This window comes from Microtus oregoni, unplaced genomic scaffold, assembly GCF_018167655.1.
Source record: "Microtus oregoni isolate MIOR12 unplaced genomic scaffold, Mior012 000001F_ref0000356, whole genome shotgun sequence".
In the NCBI taxonomy this organism is placed as follows: Eukaryota; Metazoa; Chordata; class Mammalia; order Rodentia; family Cricetidae; genus Microtus; species Microtus oregoni.
This window is the reverse complement of record NW_024543060.1, coordinates 67778512-67802065: the sequence shown is the minus strand read 5'-3', so window position 1 is coordinate 67802065 and position 23554 is coordinate 67778512. Positions and strand designations below refer to the sequence as shown.

The following is a 23554-nucleotide window of genomic DNA, read 5'->3' as shown; positions in this document are numbered from 1 at the left end:
AAAATGAATGGGAATTTAGCACAAACTGGGAAGAAAAACACTTAAGTAGATTTTTCTCTTAGCCTATAAATAAGGATATGACTTATTTGTTCATTCTGAAAATAGTCATTAATTAATTTACTGTTGATAACAGATGCCAGAAACGGAACTTTTCAGAACGAAGAGACGGTAGCCAGTGCCTCCCACATTCTACATCATTTCCCTCACACTGAAGCTGTCATCAGTTTGTAAAAGCATCATTACTTTACACGCCAGGAGGAAAGGAGAGAATGGCGGTAGATCTGAAGCCAGGTAAGAGTTTCTGTCAGACCGTAATACATTTCCAGTCTCACAAATGCTGAAATCTGGCGGGGGGCGGGGGATATACATCTTAAAATTTAGGAAATACAACATTTAATTTCTAAGTAGCATTTTTTCAGAAACTGAAATTATGATATTTCTTTTTCTGGTACTTTCTGTTTGTTTATTTTAGGACTTAAGTTTCCTGAAGTCAGGACATCTTATTCACATTACAGTCTCTGTCTAGAACAGAACAGAACTATAACAGGGCTTATTACATGATAGTAGTTGATTAGTGTACAGGAGGTGATGAAGGAGGGCCTGAGACAAATCTTATATTTATTTGGTGTCCACCTACTCCAAGGAGGCATTCTTCCAAAATTAGCCTTCCTGTCACTGACAACACTAATTCAGGATTCCTGATTGCAGATGCCAGATCTCCTTAAGTTTTTCTGTTTTGTTTTGCTTTAATTAGTCCAACTCAAAACAAATCCACTTAGGCATTTTAGTCTTAAAAGTCCAAAGTACCGGGCTGGAGAGATGGCCCAGTGGTTAAGAGCATTGCCTGCTCTTCCAAAGGTCCTGAGTTCAATTCCCGGCAACCACATAGTGGCTCTCAACCATCTGTAAAGAGGTCTGGTGCCCTCTTCTGACCTGCAGACATACACACAGACAGAATATTGTATACATAACAAATAAATAAATATTTTTAAAAAAAATGTCCAAAGTACCCTCATCATGTCTGTCAGGCAAAAATCTCGTTCGTTGCTTAGCTTACACTTTCATTTTATCTGCAGCTATAATATCGCATTAGTGACTACTGTGGCCATTGTTCACTGCTGAAGTGTCCCCGAAAGGTGCATATTACTGATAGCATTTCTTAGTAATCACCAATTAATCATAAATTAATATAATAATGTTATTTTTTAAACATGTGTTAAAGTTAGGTCACTGCTTCATCTGATGAGCCTCCAAATGGCTTATATTTAGACACATGTTTACAAAAATCATGTACTAGTAAATCCCACTACTATCCACAGCAGGCTGAAAAATCTCTGAAACGTGGGCAGAAATGCAGGTCAGAGGCCCGGTGAGAGGCAGCTGACCCTGTCTGCATTTCAGGTGTAGGTACTCACTGAATGTGAGGTGGGTGGAAGCGAAGGATCCACAGTTTGTTTGAGTCTCCCTTTCTTTATGAGATTAATGGAAACAGAGAAAGGCCTTGTAAGACATTAGTCCTGGGGAGACACAAGCAAATTTCTATTCACCTCACAGAACTTGATGACAGACAGAAGTATAGATGCTACCAAAGTCCAACTTGGTGAACCAATGAGTTTTCTTGGGGTTACTTACAGGAACATGCGTGAGCAGGAGCAGAAATGACTCAAAGACAGCTGGATTACCGAAGCCCACTCCAACATGGTTGACATCTCACCAAAGCTGGTAACCTGGAGCACATTGCGTGGCCTGCAGGCAGCTCAGAGGACTGGAGACTGTTTGACTGTCTCTACTTCTTTCAGGCAGCTGAATATGGAATACAAGCTGAATACCTTGTATGAATATGGATCATATAGTCTTGGCAGGAGGGGAATAGTTGAATGTGGTTGGTTTCAGGGACTTCCTGAAGCTGTTTACTTTGTGTCCTAAAGAGCTTTCCTTCAGGATGGGATGTTTCAACTTAGGAGAAACTGCTATACAACAGATCCAGGTCTGCAGGCTGTCATTTCACAGGGCATGTCTGTCTTACTTTGGCATTCTAAAAGGATTGACTCTGGGATAAGTGGATTTGTTTTGAGTTGGACTAATTAAAGCAAAGCAAAACAGAAAAACTTAAGGAGATCTGGCATCTGCGATCAGGAATCCTGAGTTAGTGTTGCCAACAGAATCCCTCTGCCTTTGTGGAACATGACAAATAACAGCTAATACGTATCTATAGTTATATCTATATTTATATAAATACATAGGACAGGTTTTGGAAAATTCTCTGACATCTAGTTGTTTCTTTAAGCCCAAGACCCAACCAGTGAAGATATAATCACTTGAAGATAGAGTCCTAATTTGTCATAATCTCATGTCTGTTCAGATAGCCACATATGAATAGCAAGTATTTTGCAGGGTGATAAGAAACATCAGTTGATACTTATGCTATTAAATTTATTTATTTATTTATTTATTTTGTTGAAAAAATTTCTGCTTCCTCCCCGCCTCCCATATCCCTCCCCCTCTCCCCTCCTCCTCCCCTACTCCTTTCCCTCTCTCCCCACTCCTCTCCCCCTCCCCCCACTCCATTCCCCCCCCCTCTCGAGTATTTATAATACTGTTGTTATTTCTACCGATCCTTGAAATTTCCATTGTGCTATAACATAATACCACACGCACCCAGATTTATATTGATTCATGCTCCTAGATTGGATAGCAGATCATGAATCACCTCTGTGTTAAAACATCCACTTTCTTTCACTGGATTGTTATTAACTAGTTTTGAAAAATGAAAGATCACTGGACTTCTCAGAACCCCCTCCCCTCATATGTGAGTATAAGATGATAGCCAGGGACTGCCAAGGTAGTTCAGATGGTTAAATGTTCACTGTACAGACATGAGGACCTGTCTTCCATCGCCACACCCATATAAAGAGGTTTGGCAAGCACTTGAACCTCATCTCTGGGAATACTGAAATAGAAGGATCCCTGTGGCTAATTGGTGAGTTCCTGGTTCCTGTGAGAGATACTGTTCTTGCTATTTAAAATGGAATAGAAACACACACACACACACACACACACACACACACACACAAAACCACCACCACCACCGCCAATAACCCAAGGTGGTAACTACTAAGGAACACCTGAAGTTAATTTCCCTCCTTAGCATGCACATGTACACGTGTGCCTGCATGCACAAAAACGTGTACCCCTCCACCAACGCACACACACACATTGAGCCAATCTCTAGGGCTGTTGTGATGGTTAAGTTAGATAGTTCTCATATGCTTCACCAATAGCGCCTGAAAGGTGATGGTTACACAATCATGTGTGCACTACTTGCTGCTACAGCTCTTCATTTATTTGAGTCTCATCCAGCCCCATAAATGAGGAAGAACAGGTTATTCTCATCTTGTATTAAGGGAACAGATCAAGATCATTCTCCAAGTTCTTGGGCCTTGCCTGCTTGGTGTCAGAACCCACATCTTTTGGAAGAGGATCTTTAAGACCGTTTGGCACTCAAGTGTGGGATTACATAGTCCTACTGGATCTCATATCCCTCACTAGGGAAGTTTCTAAGGTCCCTTCCAGTGATTTTTTTGTTGTTGTTCATTTTGTTTTGTTTGTTTTTGTAGCTACCCTTTAGTGTCAAGTACAATGAGGACTTTATGTCACTTCTCACAACTAGGAAACCACTGAGGGTGCCAGACACCCTCAGAAGAGAGTTCATGGTGACCAGACAACTAACGGTCATCCATTCTTTGTGGAATATTTCTGGCATATATATTCATAGTATTGCCATCATCACAATTTATTATTTATTGAGTGCCATCCCTTTGGGAGGGACTGTGCAGAACACACACCAGACAGCGCCTCCATCCAACAAACAGAAATGGAACGCAGATGGTCATGATTCATGAGATAATGATAAAGTTCCTCAGGTTGTGCAAGCGCGTTCTGTAATGAGATCAGCATTGGAGGCTCGAAGCAAAGAAGCTTTCTCTCTCTCTCTCTCTCTCTCTCTCTCTCTCTCGGTTTTTCAAGACAATGTTTCTCTGTGTAGTCTTGGCTCTCCTGGAACTCACTCTGTAGATCAGGCTGGCCTTGAGTTCACAGAGATCCACCTGTCTCTACCTCACATGTGCAGGGATTAAAGGCATGTGCCACCACTACCCGGCTAAAGAAGTTTTCTTATGAGAGGAAGGGAACAATGTCATCAGGCACCATAGGACCAAAAGACGCTTTCGGGTCTAAGGTGCATGACGAAGGGCAGCAAGAAAGAGAATGACAAGATGAAGCTTGGAGGAGAGAAAGGGAGCACCCATCTGTTTTCAGAAAAGAGGAGAGTGAAGAGAACAGAATGAGGGCAAGTGATGCCGTCCAGAACTGAGACTTTGCGACTGCATCCCAATGCCATGTGCTGTTTGTCCTGGGACTGACTGAAAGAACATGCCCTCCCTTGTTAAGAGAAGCAGCTCCACACTGCTGCTGGGTTTAGGAGCGGAAAATTATATCACATCTGTACTGGTTTTTAATCTCTTGTTTGGTTTTGTTTACTCAAGAAAATGAAAAGGATGTGCTATTGTTACATAGCGATGCCAGAAAAAAAAAGTTTCACCAGAGACTTCAGAAATGTTTTTGGGATCGTGCCCGTCTCGTGTGGTTTCACTTTCCTCCTGCCCTTTTACTCTCCTTTCCCCCTGAAGCACGGCTCTGTGCTGATGGATTAATATCATGCAACGGAAGGCTATGTGGCGACAGTTCAGCTGAGGAGGCAAGCCAACTTCCAAAGATCAAGTGATGGGGAAGGGGTCTAAGAATGGATGGACCAATCTGCAGAACCCTCTAAAAGAAGTACATAATTAATGAATCTTCAAATTCATAGCTGGACCTGATAGATGGGGATGAATACTCCCCCATCTGGGAATAATTAAGAGCAATCTATAAACTCCTCATGGGAAAGAATGATGTCTTCACCTTTCTTAGCCAATCCCCTGGGCACCACAGAATATGGTTCATCCACCGAGTCTTTGATTATTTATAAAGTACTAGATGCTCTGGTAAGGTACCAAAAAGACACACACACACACACACACACACACACACACACACACACGAAAAGGGCATGTTTCCCTTCATGGAACTTAAACTTTGGAGAAAATGACTAAGCAAGGTACAATGTAGTATCTGTACCAAATAAGATAAATCCAAAGACATGGGGATAGATTAGTGGAAGGCATGTGCCATTCGGCACTCCAAAGAACTCCATTCAAACTGAATTAAATACAAATGGGAGTTTATTGTCTTTCTTGATGGCAAAGGAAAAGGTATTACTAGATACAGACTGAATAGTCTACCAGGAGTTGTTCTCCATAATTTTGGGACTGTCTTCCACCTTTATCTGCTTTGAACTATTTTTTTGTTAATTTTCTTTATTCTTTGTGTATTTCATACGATGTGTTTTGATCTCTCCACCAGAAGCTCCCTCTTCCACAATGTTCCATTAGTCCTCTCTCTGTCTCTCTCTCTCTGTCTCTCTCTCTCTGTCTCTCTCTCTCTCTCTCTCTCTCTCTCTCTCTCTCTCTGTGTGCAAGCTTGCACGAGCACATATGTGTGTGTTTCTATGTTTTGGCAAAGATAACCATCTATATCTGCAAGTCTGTAGGCGACCACCTGAGGAACATTAGTAGTGAGATGCAGTATTTTTCCAATGAAAATCAAGATTATATGAGCAAGAGGCCGGGAGTTCTAGGTACAAAAAGGGAACAAAGCTATGAAGATGCCTCAAACAATTGGTAGGAATGTATGTTGGGACATTTGCAAAGCCAGAAGGATGCTGGCTTTCAGAGATGAAGATGAGGCCTAAGAGACAAGCATTTGCACTACACAGAACCTACTCACTTGGGCATGCCAAACTGCATTAGAGAGTGGAGACCTCCTTAACGATGCCACCAGCACACTACAGAAGAAAATACATTTTGGTGAGTGGTTATCATATCTCAACACAATAAGGAATGCATTTGATGTGAAAATTTTTGGAATGATTCATGGTGGAGGTGGTAGTCCTGGTAATAAGAGCAGTGAGTAAGCCAGAGAAGGTGGGCAGTGAGGTATCCCTGCTTCTCTGTGTTCACATTCATCCTGCAAAGGCAGTGGTCCAGGGGGAGCCATGTCTGAATCCAGGAGAGTCTGTAAAGTCATTAACCAGTGTATTAGCACTGCCCCTTCACACTTCGGGACAGCAGGGAAAGGCAGATCACTGACCTTGTTTATTTAGCAGTAGCATCCGCCTACACAATATAATCGTAGTATTTTATGATATGCTAGTTCCGAGGTGTTTAAAATCATAGATGTTTAAAACCTTGAAGGGAAATTGACCTCCTTCCTAGAAAAAGTGAGGGAAAGTAACTTTCATAAGTGTCACGTGAAGGAGAAAAACAAGCAAGCAAGCAAACAAACAAGCAAATCAAATCATCCTCAGGAGAAAAAATATCTATAGGAGATTTCTTTGGAAGATTGTTTTCATTACTTATTATGAGAAAAGGCTGATTACAAAACATCGGGATAGAAGACACGTATAATCATCATGATAAAATACATTCAGATTTCTTCAGCGTTTCATGTTGAATTTCAAGGAAATAAATTTTTGTTGAGGTGAAAGAGCAGGGCAATGAAGCAGGACAGCAGGAAGATTCACTGAGACATTCGTGGTAAAAACAGGCTTGTACCTGAGAAATGTGGATAAGGTGGGGACTGCTTGCTTTCTGATTTTACACCTACTCTGACACAAGGGGAAAAGATGATTGTGAAGGAGTCATGCTAGCTTTAAAATGACTTTGTTCTACACCAGTGAACAGTTCTCCCCCGCCACATAGCAAAGGCAGGACCATAAATTACGTGCGACTTGATCGCTCTTTGAACTGCCTAGCCATAATTCACTGAGATGAAGCAGAGAAAAACAGATCCATGCCTTGTTGATCAGAAGGCTTTTGTATGGTTATCAGTCCAATTTCACAATGTGCTTTCTAGTGAAAAGACATACCGCCACGATAATTTGTCTCTCTGATTATTTCTTGGCATCAGCAGAGACTTTTGTTTTCTCAAAAACAATTCAATCGGTCACTTAAAAAAAACAAAAACAAAACTAGGTCCTAATATAATGCTGGGATGAGAAATAATTTTATACATCTGGATTCTTTTCTCCCAATAAGCTATATCTTCATAGAATTTCCTAAAAGAATGAGAGTTGCCTTCAAGTACGGTTTGGTAATAAACACACCTATCTTTATGTATTTGAAAAATAAGAAAGGATGGAGGGGCGATAAAGTAGTAACGAGAAGTGGGGTTCCCTGGAGGCCATTACTTCATTCATTCATAATCCACAAACACTTACTAAATGCATGTTACATGAAGATGCCATAGTGAGGGTCACTAAACTTGATATCTATTCGAATATGATTCCCATAGTTATTTGTTAACTGAGTGACCTACCATATTCTGAGAAGTTATCGAGTGTTAGATCATAGAACAGACAGGCCTAATCTAGTCTGGGAGACCCAGGAAGACTTCATGGGAAAAGTACTAGTCAAAACTGAAAGATGAAGGGAAGCCAAAAAAGACACAGGGGAAGTTCAGATAGGTGGAACAGTGTATGCAGAGGTCGGGGCACGTGAGACAAAAAGAGCAGAGACTAAGGGAAGCAGACTCCAGGTCCCTGTCCTTCTGCACCTGGTTGTCAGTCAAACGTCTGCTCTCAGCCCAGAGACTGGTCTAACTTCCCAAGTGCTGTTCCAAGGTGCGGGTTTGACTGTGGAACGTTGCTAGAAGAAGTATGTTGCTGGGGGCAGGCTTTAAGGATTTACAGCCCCATACCAAATCCAGCTTACCCTTTCTGTTTCCTATATATGGATGGATACGTGATCTCTCAGCCTCCTGTTGAAATTCTTCCACTGCCACTAAGGACTCTCCCTCCGAACCATAAATCCAATGGTCTTCCTCCTGTACATCACCTATCATCATGACATTTCATCACAGCAACAGAAGAGTCACCAATGAAGTACCTCTCTGGCTCTGTCTTCTCTCATCTCTCCTATTTTCCTTCATTGCACTTAGTTCTACTGGATACTGTATTAGATATTCCATGTTCGTTGGTCTCATTGAGAACATGGTTGGTGTTCTTTTTGCATATTTGTCTGAAACCTAGAAAGTTTGGGAGCCATTGCAGATGCACAATAAATATCATACAGTAAAGGAGGTGAGGTACAACTTGAGGCTGGGGCTTTGTAGACCCTCTGAAGGAGTTTGGACATTGCTATATAGTTCTTGTCCTGAAAGTTAGGGTCCCTAAAGGCTCCTGTGTTAAGGGTTTGGTCACTAGTCTGTGACAGTGTGGTTGGGAGGTCAAGGCTCCTTTCAAAGGTGAGACTAATGTGAGAAAGTTAGGCCAAGGGAACCCAGCTCTTGAGGGGGAGACAGAAGCCCAGACACTTCCTTTTTCTCCATCCCAGCTGCCAGAAAGTAAGAAATTTGCTTCACACAGTCCCTGCTGGGATATGCTTACTCACCCCAGATCAGAGTGCCAGAATACACAACCTGGGATTGGAAGCTCTAAAACTGTCAAAACAAACCTTATTGTTTCTGAGTTAATTGTCTCAGACAGTTTCTTACAGTTACAGAAGGCTGACTAAAACATAAAACCCTTAGAAGATGTGCATGACTTTAAGAGGGAGCTGAAAGAAATTTGGTTTCTATTTCTAAATTTTCCAATAAAATGTGAACTTGAATGTTTTCTTGACCTCAGAAATAAGTTTACTGGGCCTTCCAATTATGAATGCATTTTAATTGTTTGGGTAACCATTTAGAATTTCTCTTGTGAAATGAAGAATGATTCTTCCAAATGAACCAGATACTGTATAATTTTTAATTTAAAATTTGTTAAGTGGTGCCTGATCTTTAGGATAAAACGTTATTTTAAAACAGCTAAAATGTTATTATTGCCAAACATATACTTTTTATGCTTTTATACATTAAGCCTTAAAAGTCTTAGTTTATTTATAAAGGCTGTGAGTCAATTAGAGTGTCTATTATAACAGAGTAAAATAAGCAATTGGAACTAAAAGAACATAGAGTCCCAGCAGGGACTGTGTGAAGCAACTGGGTCACAGCTTGGCATAACATTTTTCAAAATTATTTTATGCACCACTAAGTTTCTAAAGATATTCAACGGTGTTTTATGAAACTCTATGTCCAGGTAAGCCTCAAAAGGATAGATCAAATGAAACAATGGATTTCTGGAGCCTCTAATTTGCTAGAGAATTTTGTTAATCCCAGGAAAGGCACTGAATCTAACATTTCCCATTTATTTTTCTCATGCAGCACCTGTTCTGTAGAATGCAGTTTAGGAATCATGGATGATTTGGGACACACAAACTGTAGCTCATGGAATGCTAGCAGGACTGATTACATGGCTGTGGACTTTCTATGGTCCATGATGCCTAGGAGGATTCCCATCCTAGTCTTGATGGCTCTGCTGTCCCCAGTTTGTGTTTTTGTAAATGAAATGGGATGGAACTGTGGAGCAAGCACAGGAGCAGAGGATTCATGCTGAACAACAACAAGCACCCAAGAGTCTGTATGCTGTGATTACCGTTAATGAATAAAGAAACTGCTTTGGATCTAAAGCAGGGTAGAGCTTAGCTAGGTAGGGAAAACTAAAGTGAATGCTGGAAGAAAGAAGGGCTGGGTCAGAGAAAAGCCATAGAGCCTCCAGGAGACAGATGATGAGAACTTTAGCTAGTAAGCCACAGCCTTGTGGCGATACACAGATTACTAGAAACGGGTTAAACTAAGATATAAGAGTTAGCTAGTAAGAAGTTAGCGCTAATGGGCCAAGCAGTGATTTAATTAATACAGTTTCTGTGTGATTATTTTGGGGCTGAGCATCTGGGAACCAACAAATGGCAAACTTATTTAGTAAATGATTACCAAATAAAAGTGGATACAGGGCTTGGAATATCACTTTGAGGTAAAGCAATTGCCTGGGAACTGTGAGACCCTGAGTTGGTTTTTAGAACCACATACACACACACACACACACACGTACATGCACACACACAAAGTGTATTCAGAATAGTCTAGTGAAGCATTGTAGGAAATTATTAGATTTATTCAAATTTTAGACTCTCTAGTTATAACTGTTGCAACATTACAAAGCAAATTATATATTAATATTGGCTTAGAAATAGAAACTTACTCTCCGTGCTTGGCTTAGGTTCCGGCGACATAGCTAAACGCACCAAGAAGGTCGGGATCGTCGGGAAATATGGGTCCCGCTATGGTGCCTCCCTCCGGAAAATGGTGAAGAAAATTGAAATCAGCCAGCATGCCAAGTACATGTGGTTCTTCTGTGGCAAGGCCAAGATGAAGAGACGAGCCGTTGGCATCTGGCACGGTGGTTCCTGCATGAAAACAGTGGCCGGTGGGGCCTGGACCTACAACATGACTTCTGCCGTCACAGTGAAGTCTGCCATCAGAAGATTGAAGGAACTGAAAGACCAGTAAAAGTGCTACCATTTGAAACCCAAGCCTACTCAATAGTGCACAGCCAACTAAATAAATGGGTTAATTTACAAACAAAAAAAAAATAGAAACTTAATTTAATGATCAGTAGGCTTTGGAAAACAACATTGTTCTTTGCATTTTGCTTGGAATTCACCAAATTATTACAAGAAATGAAAAGCTTTAATTTCTTATTATTGAAGACCCTTATTGACTCTGTAAAGACACTTTGAATTACGTGAAAACTGCGAATCCATTCTGATTTTGTTTACAAACCTCTGCCGCTCCAAGAAGGATAAGGGCAAATGGTAGAATACCATTGCACACACACACACACTGACATCAGTATGTGACCCTAGACGTTCACAACCCATACGGTTGAGAATTTAAGTCTTCCTGGAAAGTTGTTCACAAATGTGCTTGGCTGTGGATGCATTAAAATTTGCTTTTTGAAATTATTTAATCTGAAATTTGCCTCAGTGTTACCATGGACTGTACAAAGGGCAATTTCAGCCAATCAAGGCGTTACGCTAACAAAATATCGATTTTATTATATATTATAAAACTGTGAGGGGCTGGAGAAATGGCTCAGAGAGTAAGAGCACCTCCCGCTCTTCTCATCCAGAGGTCTTCAGTTCAATTCCCAGTAACTACATGGTGGCTCACAGCCATCTGTAATGAGATCTGGTGCCCTCTTCTGGCATGCAGAAGAACATCATACATAATTAATAAATATTAAATAGTAAAAAAAATACTAAAACTGTGACGCAAAGATGATTATAAGTTTCAGCTGTATATTGTGATTCAGTTTTACCCTTATAAAAGCATTCCTATATTTTAAAGGTAGAATTTTGTATTTTTGTGCACTTAACTGTACTTTGTGCCATCTCTTGGAAAATAGAATCTCACATTTTCATTTTCACTCATTCAGTCAGACTATGCAGCCAGACCCCCATACTAGATTCAGTCCGGTGAAAGTAAGTGATCCAGGTACCTGCCAGATGTCTGGGTATTGGGGGTGTTTCATAGAACGACTCCTGTGGGTACATAAATACATCATTTGTTTTAATTTTGCGCTCTACAGCAAAACGTACATTTTCTAGTTAGCAAATTTTAAAATTCTTCCCACCTGTCTGGTTGGCTAAGAAGCCAGCAGTGACACCGCGATAGCAGGAGGCATAAAGATTTTACACGTGCAACGCGGTTGACAAGCCCTCATTGTAGATTTCTTTAAGAGTTAGAAAATTCAGTTGATTCTTTACAGTGTAGAAGTCTTCTGCATGCCACCGAATGTTCCCTAAGTGGGGGGGGGGGGGTCATTGTTGTTAGGACTGGGGTGCTTCCATGATCACTTTTAGCTGAAGCTTGAGAATAAGTGAGATGATTAGGGTATATTCCTTTTGTATGTGAGGATTGTGTGTATGTGTGTGCGTGCATGTGTGTGTGTGTGTAAGTGTGTGTGAGTGTGTGTATGTATGTGTGATTGTGTGTGTCTGTGTATATATGTGTGTGTGAGTGTATGTGTGTGATTGTGTGTGTGTATGTATGTGTGTGTATGTGTGTGATTGTGTGTGTGATTGTGTGTGTGTATGTATGTGTGTGTATGTGTGTGATTGTGTGTGTGTGGTATTGTGTTGGAGACTATATATTCTTCCACCTGGGTGCTAGTTGATCTCGCTGACCTGAGTAGTCTAGTTGGAGGGTATAGGACAGCACCAAAGCCTAAAAGCTCTACTACAATAAGCTCAATGGATCAAGTATGATAATAAAGGACAATTCCAGCTTCATCTGAGAAATAGTAGTGATTGAAAAAAAAGTAAGACAAGCTCTTTGAAAAGACCGAATCCAGTTAATTCTTTCTACAAAGAAGGTCTTCTACTTTTTTTTTTCTTGTTTCTTTGAAAAGTTACACAGGTGATGTCTCTCATTATTTAAACTGCCTGACTTTTCAAGGGCTATATAAGCCGAGCAAACGATATCAGAAGCCTGATTAGTTTCAGAGACAATTTGTGAATGGTTGTGTTCCGATTTGTCATGCTCCACAGAGAGCCATCCCTATGCATGTTTATGGGACATTTTTCTCTAAAGCAGAGACTCTTAGGTGGTGAGGGAGTGGAAGAGAGAGCCTGAGCTGGCCGTGATTGTTAATAGATGGTTAAAGAGTGGGGATGAGCCCGCTGCCTCTCTCAGTCATCCTGGCTTCCCAGCTTTCTAACCAATGAGACCCACATTAGTTTTGCAGCAAAATAAAAAATCTTTGACGATCTTCACAGCAGTTGAAAGTATACCCATAAAACTCTATGTGTCTCTAACAACTTTAATTTTACATATCAACCCCCCCCCCAAAGGATGTTGCTTTAAGAATGGAGCAATTGGGAGAGACCCTCATCAGTTAAGGGCACTGGCTGCTCTTCCAGTGGACCCACGTTCAATTTCCAGCACCCATACAGTGGTTCGCAACAGTGCGTAATTCCAGTTCCAGGGAATATGATACCCTCTTCTGGATTCAGTGGGTACCAGACAAACACACTGTGTATAGATGTGCATGCAGGCAAAACATTCATACACATAAGATAGAAACAAACACATCTTTTCAAAAAATCGTGGAAAGATTGGATTCAGATCAGTGTCATGCTGGAACATTTCCTTGATGGAATAAATTTGTTTCCATTTTTGCAGACATTTATTGAGATAATAGGCAAGAAAACAAATTATTCTGGTAACCTTTAGAAACGTGAAACATTCCTTTCCATTATGACTCTTTTCCTTAATGTCGACAACCCTAGAGGAACATTTACCCGGAGCTTGAACTACAACACTCTTACTTTGTGGAGTTAAAGGGAGGGTTCCATCAGCAGCAGTACCCACTGATTCTCCTAATTTCATCCTCATCCCTTCCCATCGAGGGACTAAATCCTACAGCATCCCACTAAGGGTATAGTTTTCAGTCTGGTCATGTTAGGGATGTGCCCATCCATCCTGACATTTTTGTGATGGCTTGTTGAACTTGTTTACCAATACACAGAGAGTCTTTGTGTAGTTCAAATGTACGGAGGCCTTTCTGGAATACTGTTGTAAGTGGATAAACACGGTGTTGAATCTGCATGTAAATAGCGAAGGGTTGATGTAACAATCCTCATTTTCTCCTGGAAGGAAATGGACTTCAGAGTAGAACATTTAGAAAAGCCAGGTTGTTGGTGGGAAGAAAGTGGCTGCACCAGGCCTTTTAGTCCAGGCTTTCTGGGCACGTAAATATGGGTTTCTCCTATTGTAGAACACCACGTCTCTGTTTACTCAATGGCTTTGTTGAGCTCAGCGAGCTGTAGTTTGCAAGAAGAGATCTTCAAACCTAGTCGGCTTCATTTGTTTTGTCTGAAATTTTGCTGACCTAACAGATTTATTTATAACATTGGTTTATTTTGCGTCTTTACCTAGAATGTGAAGCTTCAGTTGAGCAAATGGCTACAAGTTCCCAGGAAGAAAGGCCCACTGCATTCTGAGAGTCAGTGCACACTGGGGGAAATTCCAGCCATCAGTTGTGTGAATACTGGGAAATCCATTTCCCATGTATTCCCCCAATGACGTTCCCTTCTTTATCCTGATTCCATCTGATTTGATCTGACATCGCCGTCGAGCTGCACAGCTTAGAAGCCAATATCCTATTTGACAGATTCACCTGGATGCTCGATATGGCATTTTATAATCAAGAGAAGACTTTTCCTTCCAAAGTTTATTTTCATTTATGCCAGTAAATGACACAGCTGTCTAGCGGAAAACAAGCTGTCCCTTTTTCTTTTCACCTCCCACAGGATATGTATTATTGTTCCTCCTTTTTTGCTTTCAAAAATAATCCAAACTTTCCCATCTCTCTCCATCACTGTATGGCCAAGCTGTCATGGCTAGTCTTATCTCCTACCTGGGATCTCACCTTAGCCTCCCAAATGGTCACATTTTTTGATCCTACCTCTTATCACCCATGCTGCAGAAGTCAACTAGAATGAGTTTCTTCAGATGTAAATCAGATCTTCTGATATTTTATTTACAACTTAAATGCCTCCCTCTCTGACATCTCATGATACTCTCCCCTTAGTTTCATAGAGTTTGGCTCTACTGGCTGTATCTGAGTGTTTTTTGAAAATGCCAAGTACATTCTTGCTTTGCCTTAGCTGAGTGTTATCTAGCTGTGTGGTTAGAGTGGCTTGGACATCCCTCTATTTCGCTCTCATTTGTTTGACTATAGTGTTACCACAGTGACCTTCACATTAATATTCATCTCATTTTACCAGAAAGTAGATTGACAAGAAGAAATATGTGTCCCTTAGATCTTCCCCCATGGCGAAAGGAGCCCCACTAAGTCAAATTGCCTTCCCATTTTAGTCTTTTGAAGTCTTCCTCTGTTCTTCAGCTATCACCACGCTCTTCTTAGAGTGCTGTCGTCAGCAAGAGGATGGTTCTGGAAGCTGAGGACTGCTTCCCACCCAATATTTAAATAAAATGATGGTTCAGAGGACTGGCTGTTTGTGCCTAGTGTGGGTGTTATGGCACAAAGCCCTTTCCTGAGACTTTGTTTAGGGAGCAGAAACTTTGTCAGGCCAGTGCTGGTGGCTGTCTCTGACAAACCTGCTTTCCTGTGTCTCCCTTAGGTGCTATTTGGGGAGAAACCTTTGACATTCCAGATTCCACCCTAGAAACCACTTCCCAGACAGCTCACTCTGCACTCCTACCATGTGCTAGTTGCATTCCAGACATGGGATTCAAGAGATACCAAAGAAGCAAGGAAGAAGGAAATAAGAGGAAGGTCCAGCCAGAGACAGGATGTAAAAGGGTATGTATCAAGGAAATGTTACAGAGAAAGGATGTTGACTAAGGAAAGGAAAGAGATAAGACAAGACGCGTGGTTCAGTTCACAGATTCGGTGGTTAGGATTGCATCTTCTGAGAAACTGTGGCTTGTAACCTGAATGACAAAGCAGGAACTTTATGAATATTTGAGACAAGAATACTGAAGGAAGAGAAGATACCAGCTCAAAACCTGAAGAGGGGAATGAGATTAACGTGCTTAAGAAACAGAAAACCAGAGAGTTTGAGAGGCTCCTGCATACCAGGTTCTAGCTAATGTCATCATCCCCATTATTTCAGCCACCTTCACCGCCACCATGTAAAGCTGGTATTTGCATCAGCCGGCATTCCAGCAGGAAACAGATGACTCAACGACCAGCCATTTACAAAGACAAGAGGATGGCTAAGTGGAGCAAGAAGTGAAGTGACCCAGGACTAGTTACACAGAATGCCAGTCTGCTGTCCATTGCTCACCACCCCCATTTCCGGTTTGTTACTGAAAGCTGGGGCAGACACAGATGACAGAGGAGAAGCTACTAGGCCAAGGCTGTGCCTAGGGGAGAAGAAAGTGGCTAATGCCCTGCCTCACAGTGATGCAGGGGAAACAAACAGACCTAACCTCTCTCACCTTCTGCCCATCGCTTCTTACCTGTGTCTAATTGTTGAAATGCAGACACAAATAAAACGAGGCAGAAAATGTTAGGGAACAGATCTGGAGAAGTGAAGAAAATAATTTGCATAGATCTGCTTCCCTCTCCCTTTTACTGGTGGGCAGAGAGGGTGGCTTTTACTGATTACGATGACTATTCACACTGTCAACTTGACTACATCTGCAATGAGCCACAACCCAGAAAGGGGCGGCACACCTGTGAGAGATTATTTTCACTTTGTTTGAAGTGGGTGAATCCACTTCTAGTCCAGGCCTTTAAGGTAGGAAGACACAGGCCTTTGATCTGGATCTTGATGCAGGAAGACACACCTTTAATTGAGGCCATAGCCTCTGCTGGAAGCCTGGATAAGGCCATGGTAGAAGGGAGCTTTTGCTCTTGGCCTGCTTGCTCTTGCCTTGCTAGCCAGTGCATTCCTTCACTGGAGTTAGAGTCTACTTTTTCAGGATTCCAGTGTTTACTGAAGACCAAGGGAGACATTCCAGCTTTGTGGACTGAGCAACTCCTGCATTCTTGGACCTTCCATGCATAGCCGACCACTGTTGGATTAGTTGGATGATAGCCTGTATGTATATGTGATTCATACACATATATGTATTTTTTCTCTAAGTTCTGCTACTCTAGAGAATCCTGACTAATATACTGATTCTGAGATACATTTTCTTTCATCTTTAGCATCCCCGAAACATATATACTTTATAATCAATATCCATAGCATTGTAGTTTAGTTAGCAAAAGTTTTTTTATTATTTCACAATGCTACTTAATACAGTATTTTAAGATAATATTTAATAGATTCTTTTTTGTCCAATATCTTTATTAAACCTCAGTTCAAGCAACTAGGTCATGTGAAGCTACACAAGCCTGGTGAAACACCAGAAACAAAACTGGAAAAAGATGCTTTCTTTCCTCCTTTGCCCCATCTCTCCCCATCTTCTCTCTTCATTGTTGCTTTATAGCTGATGGTTGACCTGGTGTCTTAACTCCGTAGTACAGCTAGCTATCTCCATTGCCTATGGCCTGCAGACACTGGTGCTGTCAGACGCAAAGGCAGAGGTAGCTGGTTAGTCAGAATAGGGGCTTCTTTCTTGGGCTGCTTGTTATCTGCTGTTCGAGAAGATCAAGTACCATTTTCTATGATTGGTAACATTGATTGCTTAAGTTCAGAAATTTCCTCTGAGAAACATGTGGCCCATATGTATGTTTGTATCTATCTATGTATCTTTGGATCTATCTATCTATCTATCTATCTATCTCCTATCTATCTATCTATCTATCTATCTATCTATCTCCTATCTATCTATCTATCTATCTATCTATCTATCTATCTATCTCCTATCTATCTATCTATCTATCTATCTATCTACTATCTATCATCTATCTATCTATCTATCTATCTATCATCTATGTATCTATCTATCTATCTACCTATCTATCTCCAATATCTATCTATCTATCTATCTATCTATCTATCTATCTATCTATCATCTATCATACATCTGTTATCATTCTCTTTCTCTTTTTCATGAAATGTAAAGTCCCATCCCTTATGATCTGGACATATGTGTTCTTAATCCATCCATACAACACAGTTTGAAGAGCTAACACAATGGTTCAGTGTGTTCAACCATTAACAGTGGTTCACTACTTTATCTTTTACAATTATCAAAGACTATTATCTGGGTTAACTGCGGTCAGTTTACCAACTGTCACTAAAACATTGCTTCGAAACCCCTAATGGCTGAATTAGATATAGTAGAAAAGGTAACTCCCGGACTCTAACTCCGAATCTTTCTCGCTCTGCCGTCCTTGTCCCTTCCACGTTACTGCGCTGTCCTGTGTCTCATGGGTAAATCCTCTCCTGAGATGCAGCCACACTGCTGTTCTCCCTCTCCAGCTCAGGTCCCACACTGCCTTCTCTCTGCTTTCACTTCAACCAACGAGAGATGCTCCATATTTCCCCTAATGGTGTCCAGTTCTCTGTGACTAGAGAGAAAAAGGAGAACATTCTTTTCCTAATTGTATAAAAGAAATTATGTCATGTGATGCTGTCCTCTGAAGAGACAAAAATATTGAATTATAATCCAAGGAGTTCCCGTTAACCTCATTATTTATGATTCTGTGACTCTCCAGTTTTCCCCCTTGTGTTTGTTTCAGCCATAATGACATCATTTGAGGGGGCTCTTGAGAATTCCTGGCTCATGCCTTCCATCTGTGTACCAGAATTTTTACTCTGTATTGAACACTTGCCCGGTGATTTCTTCCACTGCCTAACAATAGCATATGTCTTTTAGACAGGATTGTGAGTGTTGGAATGCTAACTGTAGTATGCATCATCTTAGACTTTAGAGTCACGCTTGTCTGGCCTTTATTTAACACTAAAATCAGTATTTTTTTCAATCTAGTTACAGATCAATTAGCAAATCACCCCTTTTCTTTTTTTTTTTCTCATGGACTTTTTATGTTTTATACTAAGCTTTTACTTTAGTCACCGCCTGTGACATTTACTAATAATGCTCCCAAATTATCTCTGCTTATATCCCTCCTTGGCCACACTGCTAGACTGAATTTCTCACAGTTCCAGGATTTAGGAAGGCTGACTGTTCTTTGTGATGATGGTCACCTCTGAACTGGGTGGCTAATTGCCTGTCAGCCTCCTCTATGTTGCCTTGGTTCCTACCTATTAGCTGAAGGATGGAAAAAAATCTCCATAGGTGTTTAGAGCAATGGCTCTTAAAACGTGGTCTCAGGGACAATAGCGTCATTGTTAACCTGGGAGCCTGCTCTATGTTCATATTCTTGGACTCTGTCCCAGACTTCAGTCTGTAGGATGGTCAGCAATGTATGTCCTAAGAACTTTCTGGTAGCTCTAGACAACACAAGGGCCCCAGACTAGGAAGATTCTATGCTGGATGTGTGTCCATACCACACTATAACACTACAAATCTTCCTTCAGAATCTCCAATTACAAAGCTTTAAGAATACACTATATACATAGTCTTACTTTTCTAAAATTTAATTAATTACTTTTTTATCTATTCACTGATCTTTAGGGATCTGAGATTCACTAACATGAGACAAAAATCCCAAACACTCAGAATTTTGGATAAAATCACATTCCACTTTTTATTCTGTATAACTGATAATTTTTCCTGTTGCCTCAATTCTCATCCCCTTCCTTTCTTTGGGAGAAATGCTTTGCCCTTTCCAAACATGCATATCTACTAAATGTGTGATAAAGATCTGTCCAGTGCATAGCTACTGAATATGTGATAAACATCTGTCCAGTGTTGGTTTTCAGAGATTCATGTTCCCCTTTGTACATCTGACACCATTCCTTACACTATTATCTCTTTTTATGCTTTCTGGCGTATTACCAGAACCTGCCTGTTTCACTAGTGTGATTCTCCACAGCAATTCATTACAGTTATTGGCCCTGCTAAAGGCTGCGATAATCCTAGAATTCAGATTTTTTTCTTTAAATCTGTGCCATCCCTTTTGTCACGATGCTAAGGATGTCCAATATTTCTTACTTAAGCCTTTCTGCATTTCTTCTTTGTTTAATTTTGCTTTGCCACTTTTTTTTTATTAAGATCGTTTTACATAACTTCATCCATCTGAAGTGCTTTCGTTACAGTGGGATTTGAGGATCTTCACAAAAGTGGGTCAATATTGACCAGATTAACCTGTGGGTTGAAAGATGGGGAAGAAAACCAAGTAAAACAGAATCAAATGTTAAAACAAATGCAAAGGTAGCAAACAGGAGGAAGGCAAGAGCTGATGATACCCTACAACAGAAAGCAAGGCCAGTGCCTTGGGGATGGGAGAAAAGGGTTGAAGCATGAAGTTAATAAATACATGAGGTCATTTAGACTAAAGGTTAAAGCAGATCAAACAGGGAAATTGTCTTGTCCCTATGACTGAAGCTTAATAATCGGCAGACCTGGGGTGGAGCCACATGGTTTCTGAAGGAGTCCCTTCCGAGACAATATTTAGCTCAGGCTGGCCATCAGTGGCTCCTCAGACCCTCCAGTCACAAATAGGAAATGACGCAAATCCACTGTTATTCTCCCGATTCCTTCTTTTGGATAATTCTGCACATACTTCAATAAAGACATGGAAACATTCTTGGAAGCTTTAATCTATCCCACCACTTTAAAAATTCAATTTCCAGGGGCTGGAGAGATGGCTCAGTGGTTAAGAGTACTGGCTGCTCTTCCAGAGGTCCTGAGGTCAATTCCCAGCAACCATATGGTGGCTCACAACCATCTGTAATGAGATATGGCACCCTCTTCCGGCGTGTGGGCATACACGGAGGCAGAATGTTGTATATAATAAATAAATAAATCTTTTAAAAAAAAATTCAATTTCCAAATTTCCTTTGAAGGTACACATCTTTATAAGCCACAGCCAATGTGAAGGGAAAACGTAGATTTCAGTATTCTGCTTAACATCCTACAAATGTTTCCTCCAAACCTACGCCCAGAACAAACTAGATTTTACTTAAGTCAAGAAGACGTCCAGTCTTCTCGAATCTCGAGTGCTTGCATAGAGCGGTTAACAGAAGAATCTGTTACCCAAGCTTATGTGAGATACAAACCTACCCAAGGGAATGGAGAAGGAAATTATTAAACCATGTTGGACTTTCCAAATCCTTAAGCTGATAATCTCATTGAGAGATGGTTGGAAAGTTGAATTCCTGACCTTAGTGCCATTTGAAGATATCATTTGAATGCACTATAAAAGTTCAAGAATTTTTTAAAAAAAGCTAATGCATCTGAGAAGTACTAAGATTGAAATCAAGCAAGCTTGCAGCAAGCGTGCTTTGCTGAACCAAAAATGGTCCTCAGACTCCACCTCTAGTGAGTGGAGGAGGCTGGCTCAAAGATTTGTGAGATAGAAAAACAATACTGAACCACAGCAGCACCTCCTGAACTTTAAAAGCAAGTGGGCTTCCATCCAAGCATCTCCTTGCATTCTTTCTTCCTCCTGCACATTAAATCCATATCAACAGACTTAGCACAGAGAGAGATGGTTAGCCACGCAGCCCACAAGAGCAACTCATAGGCCAATGAGAAACTGCAAGAGGGATTTTATAGCTAGCGTATACCAACTAACTTTTCCAATCACAGAGGAATGTGTCCTTCATTTCCTTCATAATTCTCAACTCTTGTCCTTGCTTCCCTCTGGAAAGTATTTCCCTGGTACTTGTGTATTGATCAAGTCTTTCCTCTTTCCATGAACTCACGACTTTTAACTACTTAATATGTTCTTCTTTGGGTGGCCAGTGATAGATACAGTGTAAAGCAAACATAAATGATAGTGTAAAACCCAGGAGGCCTCAACCCTACACAAAAACTACTGGCAACTCGGAAAGGCTGACAGTGGGAAAAACTGTCTTATTCAGCAAAGAGTACAAAAACTGGATACCCCATAACAAATGGTCAGTACTGAAAGCATACATTCAAAAATATTATACAAACTAAGCAGATTTTAGAATATGTTTATACACACACACACACACACATACAATTAGGAACAATAAATGAAAAATATAGCCATCCATTAGACATAGAAAAAGTGTGTGGAAGGGTTTGGAGGGAGGAAAGGGAAGGGAGAGATGATACAATTATATTCTTAAAACACAAAAACAAAAATTACAAAACATAGATGTGAAGTGTTTCTGTCACAAATAATATAAAATCAACTTGACATATTTGGTACATTATGCCATCTGTAGCTTATATCTAAGTTGCACGCAACTGAAAAAAAATGTGTTATATCTCAAATCAGCCATCCATCCTGGGTTCTGGTCCATAGGCATTTTGACACACCTGTAATTATTCTAAGTCTCCACTGGATGTCAATACTGCTCAAGGAAATGCAATTTAGACAATACAATTGGGGGCACACTGCCAAGCTAGACCAGGAAGAAGAGTGAGGAAGGACGTTATAGAGAGGGAAGAGCAGATAGGATGGCCTCTGCTTCAGCAGTGTAGGAGCTGCAGGCAGAGCAATGGCAGACAGCACCCACAGTAGCAGTGTTGAACCCCTAAGCTTAAGGCCTGAATTCTATGCTCTACGGTGGCTCTTCAGTGTGTGATTTACATGGAAAAGAAACCACATTTTATTTTCTGTGAAGGATTTTTGGCAATTCTGCTTGTATAATATTAGGTGTTTTATGAAATTAGAAAAATAGAGTTACAATTGTGCTTCATTTTTTCTGTTCACTTTGCAAACATGCACTCATTTGAGTGATGGTTGGGTGGGAAAGAAAATCTTGAGGAAGAAAATTACCTGGTCTGTTTGGTTTATGCCCAAGGACATTACTCAGCTTAGAAGTAAAAAAACATGGTCCAAGGAGGAAAAGTGAATTTTGCCCATATTTTGGAGCATGTTTTGCTTCTAGCAAGGACTAGTCTGTTCCTCTTCTCCCAAAAAGCCAGGTCACACACACACACACACACACACACACACACACACACACACGAAAAACAAGCCCCACATAAAATGTCTTCTCATCTAGCATTGTTTGGCTCAGATAGGAGCTATATAGAGTGAGAAAGAAATTAAGGTTAGTTAATTCTGGTCTGCAGTTACTTGGTTTTGGAACACAGGAGGATTGGGGTTGTTCAGTGCTCTGAAGTTGTCTATGTAACCCCCCTGCCTTGTCAGTTGAGAAGAACTCAGACCAAGAGACCTAGAAAATAGGTATCCTGATGAGGGGAAGGGGTTGTTGGCTTGTACTTCTGATTCCTTATCTGGATTTTAGAAGATGTAGAGAAAGACACTAATCCTAACTGGCTACTATGGTGACATCTTTACCAACTCCACTTCCCTTTCTCATCTCCCCATCTTTGCTGTCTATGTTTATAGAGATCAGTTTGTCTGTCTTTCTGTCCAGTCATCCGCTGCTCACAGTCACTTGTTCTCTGCCTACTCCTGCCAGTTTGCCTGTCTCCCTTCTTTTCCATACTAAGAAATTACTTTTAAAAAGTTGGGAAAGGAGCCGGGCGGTGGTGGCGCACGCCTTTAATCCCAGCACTCGGGAGGCAGAGGCAGGCGGATCTCTGTGAGTTCGAGGTCAGCCTGGTCTACAAGAGCTAGTGCCAGGACAGGAACCAAAAGCTACGGAGAAACCCTGTCTCGAAAATCAAAAAAAAAAAAAAAAAAAAAAAAAAGTTGGGAAAGGTTAGACATAGGCACCTGCCATCCTCTAGCCAAAATATTGTTAAGCCAAAAATATTACTTAAATTATTATGGTCACAGTTAAGCCTGATAAAAGTAAAGTTTCCAAAGAGCGGTGGGGGCATTCTTAGGTTTCACTTTCAGAAAAGCATAAGCTAGATGTCATTTCATTTGGCTGCAATAAAAAAATGAGACAGGATTTATGAAGCAGTTTGAATTCAGATGATATTTCAGTTGAATTGAAGGGTGATAATCTCGCACAATTAAGTTAAATAATTTTTATATTGATTCTAGAATATTTTCCACTATGCTGTCCAGTGT

At 40.8% G+C, this 23554-nt stretch overlaps 1 protein-coding gene across 1 annotated transcript; it reads left to right on the top strand.

Moving 5' to 3' along the window:
• Window positions 1-269: 269 nt before the first annotated feature.
• LOC121463675 (60S ribosomal protein L37a-like) lies at window positions 270-10542 on the top strand. The gene is made up of 2 exons (XM_041676015.1): window positions 270-291; window positions 10253-10542. Exons 1-2 carry the CDS (start codon window positions 270-272, stop codon window positions 10540-10542), a joined length of 312 nt encoding a protein of 103 aa, XP_041531949.1.
• The last annotated feature ends 13012 nt before the right edge of the window (window positions 10543-23554 follow it).